General features: G+C 41.8%; 1 protein-coding gene across 1 annotated transcript in view; it reads left to right on the top strand.

Annotated features, from left to right (window-relative positions):
• Positions 1-16,745, top strand: part of thsd7ba (thrombospondin, type I, domain containing 7Ba) — a 531,947-nt gene that overhangs the window by 513,576 nt on the left and 1,626 nt on the right. Inside the window, 3 exon segments of the mRNA XM_061918320.1 lie at positions 3,396-3,478; positions 5,840-6,029; positions 9,667-9,754. Coding sequence (XP_061774304.1) covers positions 3,396-3,478; positions 5,840-6,029; positions 9,667-9,754 — 361 coding nt within the window.

Genomic DNA, 16,745 nt, shown 5'->3' with positions numbered 1-16,745 from the left:
GGAAATAATTAAAAGTCACGGACATGAATTACTTGTGTTGTCCACTTGATGGCGACAAAACAGCCGCATGGAACACAAAAAAAATCAATTCACCATAAAAAAATGTTCAACTGATACAATGCCTGATGGGAACATTTTTGTATTTACTAATTGAGTGCTAGACCCTGGATCATATCGTGCAGCTAAAATGCACCAAACATGGATAAGTGTGGAGAGTGTTTCCCATCATGCATTGTAATTGTGTTCTATTCTTTATGGTGAATTGACATTTTTTATAATATCCACAAAGTTCAATGAGCAGGTTGTGTTATGCATCACCATGTGTGTTGTTTGGATTTTTTTTATTTTTTGCACTATGACTAGGGAAGGTTGTTTGCATCGGGTCATACACGTGGAACTGTTTTTACTGGATGATGTCTTAAATTGGTGGAATTGAATGATACGTACAATTATTTCAACAAAGGTGTTCCTAAGCCCACGTGGTGATATCCTTTAAACACTGATGTCGCTTTTTTCTGCAGTACCGCCTGAGGGATCGAAGGTCCGTAAAAGTAAATTGGTGGTATTGAATACTAAGTACAATGGTTCCAACAAAGTAAAACATATAAAACTCTTACAATTCCATTCGGGGAATAATAAATAGTCATGGACCTGAATTACTTGCCTTGTCCACTTGATGGACAAGGCAGTGCATGATGGGAAACATGTTTTAATTTAGTTATTGTGTGTTAGACACTTTACTTTGTTGAAATAATTTCATGCAGCATTCAATGTCACCAATTTGATGCATCATCCAGTAGAAATAGTTCCACGTTGTTATGTTGTATATGACACAATGTAAACAACCTTCCCTAGTCATAGTGCAAAAAGACGAATCCTACCAACACAAAATGTCAACACACACATTGTCACACATAACAAAACACAGCCTCAACGCATGATGTTTTCACCCCCATGCTTCACAGTAGGTGTGGTGTTCTTGGGATGCAACTCAGTATTCTTCTTCCTCCAAACACGGTGAGTTGAGTTTATACCAAAATGGATACATGGATGATACAGCAGAGGATTGGGAGAATGTCATGTGGTCGGATGAAACCAAAATAGAACTTTTTGGTATAACCTCAACTCGTTGTGTTTGGAGGAAGAAGAATACTGAGTTGCATCCCAAGAACACCATACCTACTGTGAAGCATGGGGGTGGAAACATCATGCTTTGGGGCTGTTTTTCTGCTAAGGGGACAGGACGATGGATCCGTGTTAAGGAAAGAATGAATGGGGACATGTATCGTGAGATTTTCAGCCAAAACCTCCTTCCATCAGTGAGAGCTTTGAATGGTTGACCAAATACTTATTTTCCACCATAATTTACAAATAAATTCTTTAAAATTCCCACAATGTGAATTCCTGGATTTTTGCTTCACATTCTGTCTCTCACAGTTGAAGTGTACCTATGATGAAAATTACAGACCTCTGTCATCATTTTAAGTGGGAGAACTTGCACAATCGCTGGCTGACTAAATACATTTTTGCCCCACTGTATATGACCTGATGCAAACAACCTTCCCTAGTCATAGTGCAAAAAAAAAAAACTCCAACCAACACAGAATGTCAACACACTATTACACTACCTGCTTACTGTACCTCCTCCTCACCTCATTATATTCATATAGCGCTTTTCTCCAGTGACTCAAAGCGCTTTACGTAGTGAAACCCAATATCTAAGTTACATTTAAACCAGTGTGGGTGGAAACATCATGCTTTGGGGCTGTTTTTCTGCCAAGGGGACAGGACGATTGATCCGTGTTAAGGAAAGAATGAATGGGGCCATGTATCGTGAGATTTTGAGCCAAAACCTCCTTCCATCAGTGAGAGCTTTGAATGGTTGACCAAATACTTATTTTTCCACCATAATTTACAAATAAATTATTTACCTATGATGAAAGTTACAGACATCTGTCATCATTTTAAGTGGGAGAACTTGCACAATCGGTGGATGACTAAATACATTTTTTGCCCCACTGTATATGACCTGATGCAAACAACCTTCCCTAGTCATAGTGCAAAAAAAAAAATCTAACCAACACAAAATGTCAACACACTATTACATCCATCCATTTTCTAAAGCTTATTCCCTTTTGGGGTCACGGGGGGCGCTGGCGCCTATCTCAGCTACAATCGGGCGGAAGGCGGGGTACACCCTGGACAAGTCGCCACCTCATCGCAGGGCCAACACAGATAGACAGACAACATTCACACTCACATTCACACACTAGGGCCCATTTAGTGTTGCCAATCAACCTATCCCCAGGTGCATGTCTTTGGAGGTGGGAGGGGCCTATCCCCAGGTGCATGTCTTTGGAGGTGGGAGGGGCCTATCCCCAGGTGCATGTCTTTGGAAGTGGGAGGAAGCCGGAGTACCCGGAGGGAACCCACGCATTCACGGGGAGAACATGCAAACTCCACACAGAAAGATCCCGAGCCTGGATTTGAACCCAGGACTGCAGGAACTTCGTATTGTGAGGCAGACGCACTAACCCCTCTGCCACCGCACACTATTACACAACCTGTTTACTGTACTTTGTAGATATGATAAAAAAAAATGTCAGTTCACCATAAAAAATGTAAAACCCTTACAATTCCATTCGGAGAATAATAAAAGGTGAATTACTTGCCTTGTCCACTTGATGGCGACAAAACGGCCGCATTGAAGGCAGCCTTTTTAAAATGAATGCAATCATTCATTATTGCGTTTCGTGGGCCAAATTGAATTACAAAGTATCCGGGCTTCCCGCTCCAAACCCGCGTTATTTCATCTTCTCCAGCAAAATCCGATACATCCATTCCAGAACGTCCTCCGCGGCGCTCGCACGTGAAGGCGAATTTTCGAATTTTACCACCTTATCCGATGTGCCTGTTCTCAGCTGCCGGCCTCCATCGATTTCTCCCCTTTTCCTCTTAGCATAAGTAATCAATAAGCCAGAGGCTGAGCTGGGAGACTTTCAATCCATAGAAATATAATCATGCATTCGTATGTGTGGGAAGAGAAGGCGGGCGTGGAAGAAACGGAACAAAGGTAGCGGCGCTGTGGGAACGAGGGCTTAGGGTGAGCTCAGCGTGCTGTAAATAGAAGCAGGATGGGATCTTATCGCTTTAAAGAAAGTGTTTCTGGCCACCAGGAATAACCTCCTCCCCCTCCGCAGGAAGCCCAACATTGCTTTGATATTTTGACATGCAATTTTCCTGCTTGGGAATTAAAATGTTCACAGATTGATCATGCACCTTGATAGGCGACTAAGCCCATTAATCAGCGGTGGCACCACATTAATTTAGTGATCGATGAGTCCAGGCTCTGAAGTGAAAACCCCTTCTTTTTTTCTTTTTTTTTTCCCATCCAGGGGGGTGTTTCCCGCAGAAGAGGCCGAGCGTGATCCAGCACTGCCATCCGCCGTGCACCAAGCCCTTCTCTCGCTGCGCCTCGGTGAGACCCCCGCCGGATCAAATGGACTCTGAGCGATGACATGTTGAATTTGCGAGAACGGGTCATAAAGTGTAATCGTGTTAGCGCCAATAAAGGCCGGCGAAGGTTGCGGGGACTGCATACAAATCTCGGAGCGACCTGGGTCACGAGGCCGACGTTTTGCTGCCCCCTCGCTGCAACTACCACGCCAACACTTTCACCAAGGAATAGTACAGGAGAAGTATTCACAATCCCTATGTGAAACAAAAACACATATTTTTCTTTGTTTTGTGCATCCATCCATCCGTCTTCTTCCGCTTATCCGAGGTCAGGTCGCGGGGGCGGCAGCCTAAGCAGGGAAGAATCGGAATCAGGAATACTTTATTAATCCCCGAGGGGAAATTAGCATTTTTCAGCACATCAGACAAACATCGCAGGGAGACAGAACAGGATCAAACATTACAGGGAGACAGAACAGGATCAAACATTACAGAGGGACAGAACAGGATCGCTGACGGATGGCTGAGGCCAAGGGGAAAACACGAAAAGACGCTCAATTTGAGCATTTTTTTATGCCTGATTCTTCATCTAAACTAATTCTTCATCTAAATTGAGGGACGGCGTGGCACAGTGGGAGAGTGGCCGTGTGCAACCCGAGGGTCCCTGGTTCAAATCCCACCTAGTACCAACTTCGCCACGTCCGTTGTGTCCTGAGCAAGACACTTCACCCCTGCTCCTGATGGGTGCTGGTTGGCGCCTTGCATGGCAGCTCCCTCCATCAGTGTGTGTGTGAATGTGTAAATGTGGAAGTAGTGTCAAAGCGCTTTGAGTACCTTGAAGGTAGAAAAGCGCTATACAAGTACAACCCATTTATTTATTTAAATTGTAAATCAACATTAGCGAAAGTCAGCTTACATCCTTCATTCCGCCCACAAATCCCTCCAAATACCGCTAACAATACCTCATTTACATGTCTCGACCTGAATATACAGTAAGTATTAGCGATTTTGTTATTATAAGCGCTAACGCAGACGGAGGGCCAACTCGCTTATGCTGCTATATTGACATACTGAGCTACTGCATCACCCCTGAGCTGGTGAAAGTTAACTCTAGATCAGGGGTCGGGAACCTTTTTGGCTGAGAGAGCCATGAAAGCCAAATATTTCAAAATGTATTTCCGTGAGAGCCATATCATATTTTTTTTAACACTGAATACACTTAAATGCGTGCATTTTTAAGTAAGACCAACATTTTTTAGAGTATAATAAGTCTCTTCTTCTTTTTCATAACATTGTTATTCTGAACCTAACCAATAATAAAAAAAAATGTCATGTCTGTTGATCATGTTTTTGTTTGACCATGTGCTGTTTGTCTTTTGGACTCTTTAAGTTCCTGTTTTTTTTCCACTCCCTTGTCTGGTTTCCTCGGTTACTCATTTTGTGCACCTGTCTCTGGTGGACAAAATGCCCGCTCACCTGCTTCCCGAGCACTAATCCGAGGCAGTATTTAAGCTTGTCTTTGCCAGTCAGTCGCCCTGGCGTCAATGTGATCTTTTCTTGCTCTGTGCTGATTTGTTTCATGCCTTGCCATAGTTTCGTGCTTCATGCCATGCCATGTAAGTTTTGTTTGATTTATGTTCAGTTTGTTTATGCGTTAGCTTTCTTCTTAGCCCAAGTTGTGCCTCTGCTGTGAGCAATTTTTGTTTTTATCTTTTTTTTAGTTTAAATTAAGTCAGGTTTTTACCTAAATGCCATGTCCCGAGTAGTCTGTCTGCCTTCCTGGGGGAACGACACCCCACCCCCATCGTGACATAAATAACTTCTTACCATTAATGCGACTTCTTGAACAGGTGCGGTAGAAAACGGATGGATGGATTTAAATGCATGAGAATGTTTTATATTTTGAACTTTATTTTTAGTACTGTGAATTCCAGCGGAATTATTCATAATTATCGTGTTAAGCAATGTCAGCTAAGATTTATCCGAGAGCCAGATGCAGTCATCAAAAGAACCACATCTGGCTCCCGAGCCATAGGTTCCCTACCCCAGCTCTAGATCATTAATTATGCCTCTCACCTAAATAGTAGAAGGTTTTGGACATAAACCGAGAAGTATGTCAACTTTGACATCCAATTTCTAACCGGAGATGGCGGGAAAAATGACTAATTCTTCATCTAAACGGGGGGATATAAACATCACATCAGTCGGCATTCCAGTAAGAGCAGAAATTGTAGCGTAAGTGATTGTTTTATTATGCTCCTACTTTGTAAATCTTGTTTAGCACTTAGCAATTCTGCTACATGATGCTTAGTGTTTCACCAAGGGACCCCTGCTGTGAGGAATAGAGTGAATACTGTACATCATACTGTACACCCCCATGCAGAGTGGAGTGTGTGGCTGTGAGAAAGGTTACACCGAGGTGATGACCACACACGGCTTCTTGGACTACTGCACCAGAACACCGGGCGTGGACACCAGCAAGAAAGCTGACGTGAAAACCAACTCTGGAAGATCAAAACCATCCCAGGCCCGAGACCGGCACACAGAGTGGACCCTAAGACCTGTTGGCCCAGGTACTAATCTGGAAATGATGTGTACCGTTTGACTCCATTTGTTGAGTTTTCACTGAGATCACAACTCTGGACTAAAGTCTTCGTTAGAAATGTCCCGATCAACATTTCTGGTCCACGATCCTGATCCCGTCTCCAGTCCTGTGCCGATAACGGATCACACAGCGGGTCTGGGTTAGTTTTTGCCTCGTTCCTCACTTTAACCGTGAGGGAATAAATCAATCAATCAATGTTTACTCATAAAGCCCTAAACCACGAGTGTCTCAAAGGGCTGCACAAGCCACAAAGTAATACAGTATAGTGAGATTCCAGTCCATAGTGGATCTAACATAATAGTGTGAGAGTCCAGTCCATAGTGGATCTAACATAATAGTGTGAGAGTCCAGTCCATAGTGGATCTAACATAATAGTGTGGGAGTCCAGTCCATAGTGGATCTAACATAATAGTGAGAGTCCAGTCCATAGTGGATCTAACATAATAGTGTGAGAGTCCAGTCCATAGTGGATCTAACATAATAGTGTGAGAGTCCAGGCCATAGTGGATCTAACGTAATAGTGAGATTCCAGTCCATAGTGGATCTAACATAATAGTGTGAGAGTCCAGTCCATAGTGGATCTAACATAATAGTGTGAGAGTCCAGTCCGTAGTGGATCTAACATAATAGTGTGAGAGTCCTCCAGGCCATAGTGGATCTAACGTAATAGTGAGATTCCAGTCCATAGTGGATCTAACATAATAGTGTGAGAGTCCAGTCCATAGTGGATCTAACATAATAGTGTGAGAGTCCAGTCCGTAGTGGATCTAACATAATAGTGTGAGAGTTCAGTCCATAGTGGATCTAACATAATAGTGAGAGTCCAGTCCATAGTGGATCTAACATAATAGTGTGAGAGTCCAGTCCATAGTGGATCTAACATAATAATGTGAGAGTCCTCCAGTCCATAGTGGATCTAACATAATAGTGTGAGTCCAGTCCATAGTAGATCTAACATAATAGTGAGATTCCAGTCCATAGTGGATCTAACATAATAGTGAGAGTCCAGTCCATAGTAGATCTAACATAATAGTGAGATTCCAGTCCATAGTGGATCTAACATAATAGTGTGAGAGTCCAGTCCATAGTGGATCTAACATAATAGTGTGAGAGTCCAGGCCATAGTGGATCTATCATAATAGTGTGAGAGTCCTCCAGGCCATAGTGGATCTAACGTAATAGTGAGATTCCAGTCCATAGTGGATCTAACATAATAGTGTGAGAGTCCAGTCCATAGTGGATCTATCATAATACTGTGAGAGTCCAGTCCATAGTGGATCTAACATAATAATGTGAGAGTCCTCCAGTCCATAGTGGATCTAACATAATAGTGTGAGTCCAGTCCATAGTGGATCTAACATAATAGTGAGAGTCCAGTCCATAGTGGATCTAACATAATAGTGTGAGAGTCCAGTCCATAGTGGATCTAACATAATAGTGTGAGAGTCCAGTCCATAGTGGATCTAACATAATAGTGAGAGTCCAGTCCATAATGGATCTAACATAATAGTGTGAGAGTCCAGTCCATAGTGGATCTAACATAATAGTATGAGAGTCCAGTCCATAGTGGATCTAACATAATAGTGAGAGTCCAGTCCATAGTGGATCTATCATAATAGTGCGAGAGTCCAGTCCATAGTGGATCTAACATAATAGTGAGAGTACAGTCCATAGTGGATCTAACATAATAGTGTGAGAGTCCAGTCCATAGTGGATCTAACATAATAGTGTGAGAGTCCAGTCCATAGTGGATCTAACATAATAGTGAGATTCCAGTCCATAGTGGATCTAACATAATAGTGTGAGAGTCCAGTCCATAGTAGATCTAACATAATAGTGAGATTCCAGTCCAAAGTGGATCTAACATAATAGTGTGAGAGTCCAGTCCATAGTGGATCTAACATAATAGTGAGAGTCCTCCAGGCCATAGTGGATCTAACGTAATAGTGAGATTCCAGTCCATAGTGGATCTAACATAATAGTGTGAGAGTCCAGTCCATAGTGGATCTAACATAATAGTGTGAGAGTCCAGTCCGTAGTGGATCTAACATAATAGTGTGAGAGTCCTCCAGTCCATAGTGGATCTAACATAATAGTGTGAGTCCAGTCCATAGTGGATCTAACATAATAGTGAGAGTCCAGTCCATAGTGGATCTAACATAATAGTGTGAGAGTCCAGTCCATAGTGGATCTAACATAATAGTGTGAGAGTCCAGTCCATAGTGGATCTAACATAATAGTGTGAGAGTCCAGTCCATAGTGGATCTAACATAATAGTGAGAGTCCAGTCCATAATGGATCTAACATAATAGTGTGAGAGTCCAGTCCATAGTGGATCTAACATAATAGTATGAGAGTCCAGTCCATAGTGGATCTATCATAATAGTGTGAGAGTCCTCCAGTCCATAGTGGATCTAACATAATAGTGTGAGAGTCCAGTCCGTAGTGGATCTAACATAATAGTGTGAGAGTCCAGTCCATAGTGGATCTATCATAATAGTGTGAGAGTCCAGTCCATAGTGGATCTTTAAAGTAGCAAGAGAAAATGCATGAATAAAATGTTAATTATTGGTCAGTTTGCTGGAAGTTTCCCGGAAGAGTTAGTGCTGCAAGGGGTTCTGGGTATTTGTTCTGGTGCGGATGTTCACCCGAAATGTGTTTGTTGTTCTTGTTTGGTGTGGGTTCACAGTGTGGCGCATATTTGTAACAGTGCTAAAGTTCTTTATACGGCCACCCTCAGTGTGACCTGTATAGCTGTTGACCAAGTATGCATTGCATTCACTTGTGCGTGCGTGTGTGTGTAAAAGCCACAAATCTTATGTGACACGCTGTTAGTACGGAGGAAAAGCGGACGTGACGACAGGTTGTAGAGAACGCTTAAGGCAGTGCCTTAAATGCACGCCCCCAATATAGTTGTCCAGGTGGAAATGGGTAGAAATTCAGGAGAATGGTTGCCCCGGGAGATTTTCGGGAGGGGCACTGAACTTCGGGAGTCTACCGGGAAAATTAGGAGGGTTGGCAAGTATGAGTATTAGCGGTGAATGCGGTGTTACAGCGGCACCGACGCTTTATAACACCAGCGGGCCAGCTCTAATGCTAAATTGATATTGCCTCAAGGGCCAAATTAAATTACACGGCGGGCCAGATTTGGGCCGTGGGCCAGAGTTTGACACCCATGTTTTACGAGTTAGAATGCATACAACAACAAAAAAAACACGTGTTCTTTTCTTACGTAGGGGCGGAATAGCTCGGTTGGTAGAGTGGCCGTGCCAGCAACTTGAGAGTTGCAGGTTCGATTCCCGCTTGTGCCATCCTAGTTACTGCTGTTGTGTCCTTGGGCAAGACACTTTACCCACCTGCTCCCAGTGCCACCCACACTGGTTTAAATGTAACTTAGATATTGGGTGTCACTATGTAAAGCGCTTTGAGTCACTTGAGAAAAGCGCTATATAAATATAATTCACAATTCACACGTAAGGATTTTGAATGATTAAAAAAAAGTGCATTTTCCCTTCTTTTCTGCAGGGTCTGGGGAAAAGTGATGATCTTTCCTCCTGAAAGACAAAATACGTGTCTAAAACTTTGCATTACTTCTCATTGCGCAGATGGAAGAGTAAAGCTGTGGGTTTATGCCGTCACCGCCGTGGGATTCATCTTAATACTCTTGGTTATTGCATCCTCCTTCCTGGTCTGGTATGTACTTCATTACTTGCTGCCGAGGTGCGGCAGACTTTGCATACGCCGTAGAATACACTGCAAAAACTGAAATCGAAGTAAGATGAAATATCTCAAATAAGGGGGATATTTGCTTATTTTCTGTCTGATAAGATAATTCTTCTCACTAAGCAGATTTTATCAATCAATCAATCAATGTTTACTTATATAGCCCTAAATCACTAGTGTCTCAAAGGGCTGCACAAACCACTACGACATCCTCTGTAGGCCCACATAAGGGTAAGGAAAACTCACACCCAGTGGGACGTCTGTGACAATGATGATTAAAAACCTTGGAGAGGACTAAAGCAATGGATGTCGAGCGGGTCTAACATGATACTGTGAAAATTCAATCCATATTGGATCCGACACAGTCGCGAGAGTCCAGTCCAAAGCGGATCCAACACAGCAGCGAGAGTCCCGTTCATAGCGGAGCCAGCGGGAAACCATCCCAAGCGGAGGCGGATCAGCAGTGCAGAGATGTCCCCGGCCGATACACAGGCGAGCAGTACATGGCCACCGGATCGGACCGGACCCCCTCCACAAGGGAAAGTGGGACATAGAAGAAAAAGAAAAGAAACGGCAGATCAACTGGTCTAAAAAGGGAGTCTATTTAAAGGCTAGAGTATACAAATTAGTTTTAAGGTGAGACTTAAATGCTTCTACTGAGGTGGCATCCCGAACTGTTACCGGGAGGGCATTCCAGGGTACTGGAACCCGAACGGAAAACGCTCTATAGCCCGCAGACTTTTTTTGGGCTTTGGGAATCACTAATAAGCCGGAGTCCTTTGAACGCAGATTTCTTGCCGGGACATATGGTACAATACAATCGGCAAGATAGGATGGAGCTAGACCGTGTAGTATTTTATACGTAAGTAGTAAAACCTTAAAGTCACATCTTAAGTGCACAGGAAGCCAGTGCTGGTGAGCCAGTACAGGTGTAATGTGATCAAACTTTCTTGTTCTTGTCAAAAGTCTAGCAGCTGCATTTTGTACCAACTGTAATCTTTTAATGCTAGACATGGGGGGACCCGAAAATAATACGTTACAGTAGTCGAGGCGAGACGTAACAGTCTTTTACTTGTTTTAAGGGTTTTGCTCCTAAATGATCTCAGTGAGATACTACAGCTTGTTTCCGGCATTTTATGACGTATTTTGAGTAAAATATGCTCGAAGCTGTTTTTGTCCAAGTGTCCAAAACACACCCAGCAATTGTGCACAGGAAGAAGAGGGGGAAAAGGCGGCCAAAATGTTCAAAAGTCCCAATTGTGTCCAAAATACCTCCCTTGGGGTTCCAGTCCCACGAGTCCCGCCGCCGGACACACAAATCCTGGGATACAAAAAATGTCCAAAACGCACCCAGCAAAGTCCCACGGGAAGTAGGGGGGAAAAATTTGAAAAAGTCGGCAAAAGTCCCCCGAAATTTTCTAAATACCTACCCGGGTTCGAGTCCCAACCGGGTTCGAGTTTGAGTTTGAGTGCACACTCGAACCCGGATGGGACTTTTGAACATTTCACCGACTTTTCTCACTTTTCTCCCCACCTTCCCGTGGGACTTTGCTGGGCACGTTTTGGACAATCTGGGCATCCCGGCCGGCGGCAGAACTTGTGGGACTCGAACCTGTGTAGGTATTTTGAAAATTTTTGGGACTTTTGCTGACTTTTACAACTTTCATGCCCCCTCCCCATGGGACTCGGCTGGGTGTGTTATGGACATTTTGGGCATCCTGGGACTTGCCCGGCCGTACACAAGATTTTATGTTAGAGTGTTTTACTTGTTTTAAGTGTTTAGGTCCTAAATGATCTCAGTAAGATACTACAGCTTGTTTACGACATTTTATGACCTATTTTGAGTAAAATATGCTTGAAATTGTTTTTGTCCAAGTGTCCAAAACACACCCAGCAATGGTGCACAGGAAGAAGAGGGGGAAAAGGTGGCCAAAATGTTCAAAAGTCCCAATTGTGTCCAAAATACCTCCCCGGGTTCCAGTCCCACGAGTCCCGCCGCCGGACACACAAATCCCGGGATACAAAAAATTTCCAAAACGCACCAAGCAAAGTCCCACGGGAGGTAGGGGGGAAAAATTTGAAAAAGTCGGCAAAAGTCCCCCGAAATTTTCTAAATACCTACCAAGGTTCGAGTCCCAACCGGGTTCGAGTTTGAGTTTGAGTGCACACTCGAACCCGGGTGGGACTTTTGAACATTTCACCGACTTTTCTCACTTTTCTCCCCACGTCTCCGTGGGACTTTGCTGGGCGCGTTTTGGACATTTTGGGCATCCCGGCCGGCGGCGGAACTTGTGGGACTCGAACCTGTGTAGGTATTTTGAAAATTTTTGGGACTTTTGCTGACTTTTCCAACTTTCATGCCCCCTCCCCATGGGACTCGGCTGGGTGTGTTATGGACATTTTGGGCATCCTGGGACTTGCCCGGCCGTACACAAGATTTTATGTTAGAGTGTTTTACTTGTTTTAAGTGTTTAGGTCCTAAATGATCTCAGTAAGATACTACAGCTTGTTTCCGACATTTTATGACCTATTTTGAGTAAAATATGCTTGAAATTGTTTTTGTCCAAGTGTCCAAAACACACCCAGCAATGGTGCACAGGAAGAAGAGGGGGAAAAGGCGGCCAAAATGTTCAAAAGTCCCAATTGTGTCCAAAATACCTCCCCGGGTTCCAGTTCCATGAGTCCCGCCGCCGGACACACAAATCCCGGGATACAAAAAATTTCCAAAACGCACCCAGCAAAGTCCCACGGAAAGTAGGGGGGAAAAATTTGAAAAAGTCGGCAAAAGTCCCCCGGAATTTTCTAAATACCTACCAAGGTTCGAGTCCCAACCGGGTTCGAGTTTGAGTTTGAGTGCATACTCGAACCCGGGTGGGACTTTTGAACATTTCACCGACTTTTCTCACTTTTCTCCCCACCTTCCCGTGGGACTTTGCTGGGCACGTTTTGGACATTTTGGGCATCCCGGCCGGCGGCGGAACTTGTGGGACTCGAACCTGTGTAGGTATTTTGAACATTTTGGGGACTTTTACTGACTTTTCCAACTTTCATCCCCTCTCCCCATGGGACTCGGCTGGGTGTGTTATGGACATTTTGGGCATCCTGGGACTTGCCCGGCCGTACACAAGATTTTATGTTGGAGTGTTTTACTTGTTTTAAGTGTTTAGGTCCTAAATGATCTCAGTAAGATACTACAGCTTGTTTACGACATTTTATGACCTATTTTGAGTAAAATATGCTTGAAATTGTTTTTGTCCAAGTGTCCAAAACACACCCAGCAATGGTGCACAGGAAGAAGAGGGGGAAAAGGCGGCCAAAAAGTTCAAAAGTCCCAATTGTGTCCTTAATACCTCCCCAGGTTCCAGTCCCACGAGTCCCGCCGCCGGACACACAAATCCCGGGATACAAAAAATTTCCAAAACGCACCCAGCAAAGTCCCACGGAAAGTAGGGGGGAAAAATTTGAAAAAGTCGGCAAAAGTCCCCCGAAATTTTCTAAATACCTACCAAGGTTCGAGTCCCAACCGGGTTCGAGTTTGAGTTTGAGTGCACACTCGAACCCGGGTGGGACTTTTGAACATTTCACCGACTTTTCTCACTTTTCTCCCCACCTTCCCGTGGGACTTTGCTTGGTACGTTTTGGACATTCAGGGCATCCCGGCCGGCGGCAGAACTTGTGGGACTCGAACCTGTGTAGGTATTTTGAACATTTTGGGGACTTTTGCTGACTTTTCCAACTTTCATCCCCTCTCCCCATGGGACTCGGCTGGGTGTGTTATGGACATTTTGGGCATCCTGGGACTTGCCCGGCCGTACAAAAGATTTTATGTTAGAGTGTTTTACTTGTTTTAAGTGTTTAGGTCCTAAATGATCTCAGTAAGATACTACAGCTTGTTTCCGACATTTTATGACCTATTTTGAGTAAAATATGCTTGAAATTGTTTTTGTCCAAGTGTCCAAAACACACCCAGCAATGGTGCACAGGAAGAAAAGGGGGAAAAGGCGGCCAAAATGTTCAAAAGTCCCAATTGTGTCCAAAATACCTCCCCGGGTTCCAGTCCCACGAGTCCCGCCGCCGGACACACAAATCCCGGGATACAAAAAATTTCCAAAACGCACCGAGCAAAGTCCCACGGGAAGTAGGGGGGAAAAATTTGAAAAAGTCGGCAAAAGTCCCCCGAAATTTTCTAAATACCTACCCGGGTTCGAGTCCCAACCGGGTTCGAGTTTGAGTTTGAGTGCACACTCGAACCCGGGTGGGACTTTTGAACATTTCACCGACTTTTCTCACTTTTCTCCCCACCTTCCCGTGGGACTTTGCTGGGCGCGTTTTGGACAATTTGGGCGGCGGAAATTGTGGGACTCGAACCTGTGTAGGTATATTGAACATTTTTGGGACTTTTGCTGACTTTTACAACTTTCATGCCCCCTCCCCATGGGACTCGACTGGGTGTGTTATGGACATTTTAGGCCATACATAAGATTTTATACTTGTTTTAAGTGTTTAGGTCCTAAATGATCTCAGTAAGATATTACAGCTTGTAGCTGGGATTTGATGACCTGTATTGAGTAAAACATGCTTGAAACTAGAATATCAAATGTTGCACAGCTGTGTCATCAACACTCACAAGTATAAAACTACTTTTTAAAGTAAGAATTTCTTATTTTAAGAACGTAAAACAAAATCATGACTTTGACACACTTGTTTCTCATATTAAAACAGATGACAGCCAAATAGATTGCCGTTTTAATTTCATTGAAACAATAGAAAATACGTACTCGTATACTGTAGTAGTACACTTGTTATTAGTGAGAATTTACTTATTTTAAGGTATTTTTGGGTTCATTGAAGTTAGCTAATTTCACTTTTTTTTTAAAGTCTTGACAAGCCTAATTTTGCTTAATTTAAGTAAAATACCCCTCATTTTTGTATTTTTTTGTCTTGTTTTTGAACACTGACTTTTTGCAAAGCTGTGTCATCAACACTCACAAGTATAAAACTACTTTTTAAAGTAAGAATTTCTTATTTTAAGAACGTAAAACCAAATCATGACTTTGACACAATTGTTTCACATATTAAAACAGATGACAGCCAAATAGATTGCCGTTTTATTTTCATTGAAACAATAGAAAATACGTACTCGTATACTGTAGTAGTACACTTGTTATTAGTGAGAATGTACTTATTTTGAGGTATTTTTGGGTTCATTGAAGTTAGCTAATTTCACTTTTTTTTTAAAGTCTTGACAAGCCTAATTTTGCTTAATTTAAGTAAAATACCCCTCATTTTTGTATTTTTTTGTCTTGTTTTTGAACACTGACTTTTTGCAAAGCTGTGTCATCAACACTCACAAGTATAAAACTACTTTTTAAAGGAAGAATTTCTTATTTTAAGAATGTAAAACCAAATCATGACTTTGACACAATTGTTTCTCATATTAAAACAGATGACAGCCAAATAGATTGCCGTTTTATTTTCATTGAAACAATAGAAAATACGTACTCGTATACTGTAGTAGTACACTTGTTATTAGTGAGAATATACTTATTTTAAGGTATTTTTGGGTTCATTGAAGTTAGCTAATTTTACTTGTTTTGGAAAGTCTTGACAAGCCAAATTTTGCTTAGTTTAAGTAAAATACCCCTCATTTTTGTATTTTTTTGTCTTGTTTTTGAACACTGACTTTTTGCAAAGCTGTGTCATGAACATTTACAAGTATAAAACTACTTTTTAAAGGAAGAATTTCTTATTTCAAGAATGTAAAACCAAATCATGACTTTGACACACTTATTTCTCATATTAAAACAGATGACAGCCAAATAGATTGCCGTTTTAATTTCATTGAAACAATAGAAAATACGTACTCGTATACTGTAGTAGTACACTTTTTATTAGTGAGAATTTACTTATTTTAAGGTATTTTTGGGTTCATTGAAGTTAGCTAATTTCACTTTTTTTTTAAAGTCTTGACAAGCCTAATTTTGCTTAATTTAAGTAAAATAGCCCTCATTTTTGTATTTTTTTGTCTTGTTTTTGAACACTGACTTTTTGCAAAGCTGTGTCATCAACACTCACAAGTATAAAACTACTTTTTAAAGGAAGAATTTCTTATTTCAAGAATGTAAAACCAAATCATGACTTTGACACACTTATTTCTCATATTAAAACAGATGACAGCCAAATAGATTGCCGTTTTATTTTCATTGAAACAATATAAAATACGTACTCGTATACTGTAGTAGTACACTTGTTATTAGTGAGAATTTACTTATTTTGAGGTATTTTTGGGTTCAATGAAGTTAGCTAATTTTACTTGTTTTGAAAAGTCTTGACAAGCCTAATTTTGCTTAATTTAAGTAAAATACCCCTCATTTTTGTATTTTTTTGTCTTGTTTTTGAACACTGACTTTTTGCAAAGCTGTGTCATGAACATTTACAAGTATAAAACTACTTTTTAAAGGAAGAATTTCTTATTTTAAGAACGTAAAACCAAATCATGACTTTGACACAATTGTTTCTCATATGAAAACAGATGACAGCCAAATAGACTTTGCCGTTTTATTTTCATTGAAACAATAGAAAATACGTACTCGTATACTGTAGTAGTACACTTGTTATTAGTGAGAATTTACTTATTTTAAGGTATTTTTGGGTTCAATGAAGTTAGCTAATTTTACTTGTTTTGGAAAGTCTTGACAAGCCAAATTTTGCTTAGTTTAAGTAAAATAGCCCTCATTTTTGTATGTTTTTGTCTTGTTTTTGAACACTGACTTTTTGCAAAGCTGTGTCATGAACATTTACAAGTATAAAACTACTTTTTAAAGGAAGAATTTCTTATTTTAAGAACGTAAAACCAAATCATGACTTTGACACAATTGTTTCTCATATGAAAACAGATGACAGCCAAATAGACTTTGCCGTTTTATTTTCATTGAAACAATAGAAAATACGTACTCGTATA

The sequence above is a fragment of the Nerophis ophidion genome, linkage group LG13 (genome assembly GCF_033978795.1).
Source record: "Nerophis ophidion isolate RoL-2023_Sa linkage group LG13, RoL_Noph_v1.0, whole genome shotgun sequence".
Classification (NCBI taxonomy): Eukaryota; Metazoa; Chordata; class Actinopteri; order Syngnathiformes; family Syngnathidae; genus Nerophis; species Nerophis ophidion.
The sequence above is the reverse complement of the archived record's forward strand: the minus strand, read 5'-3'. Positions and strand labels throughout refer to the sequence as shown.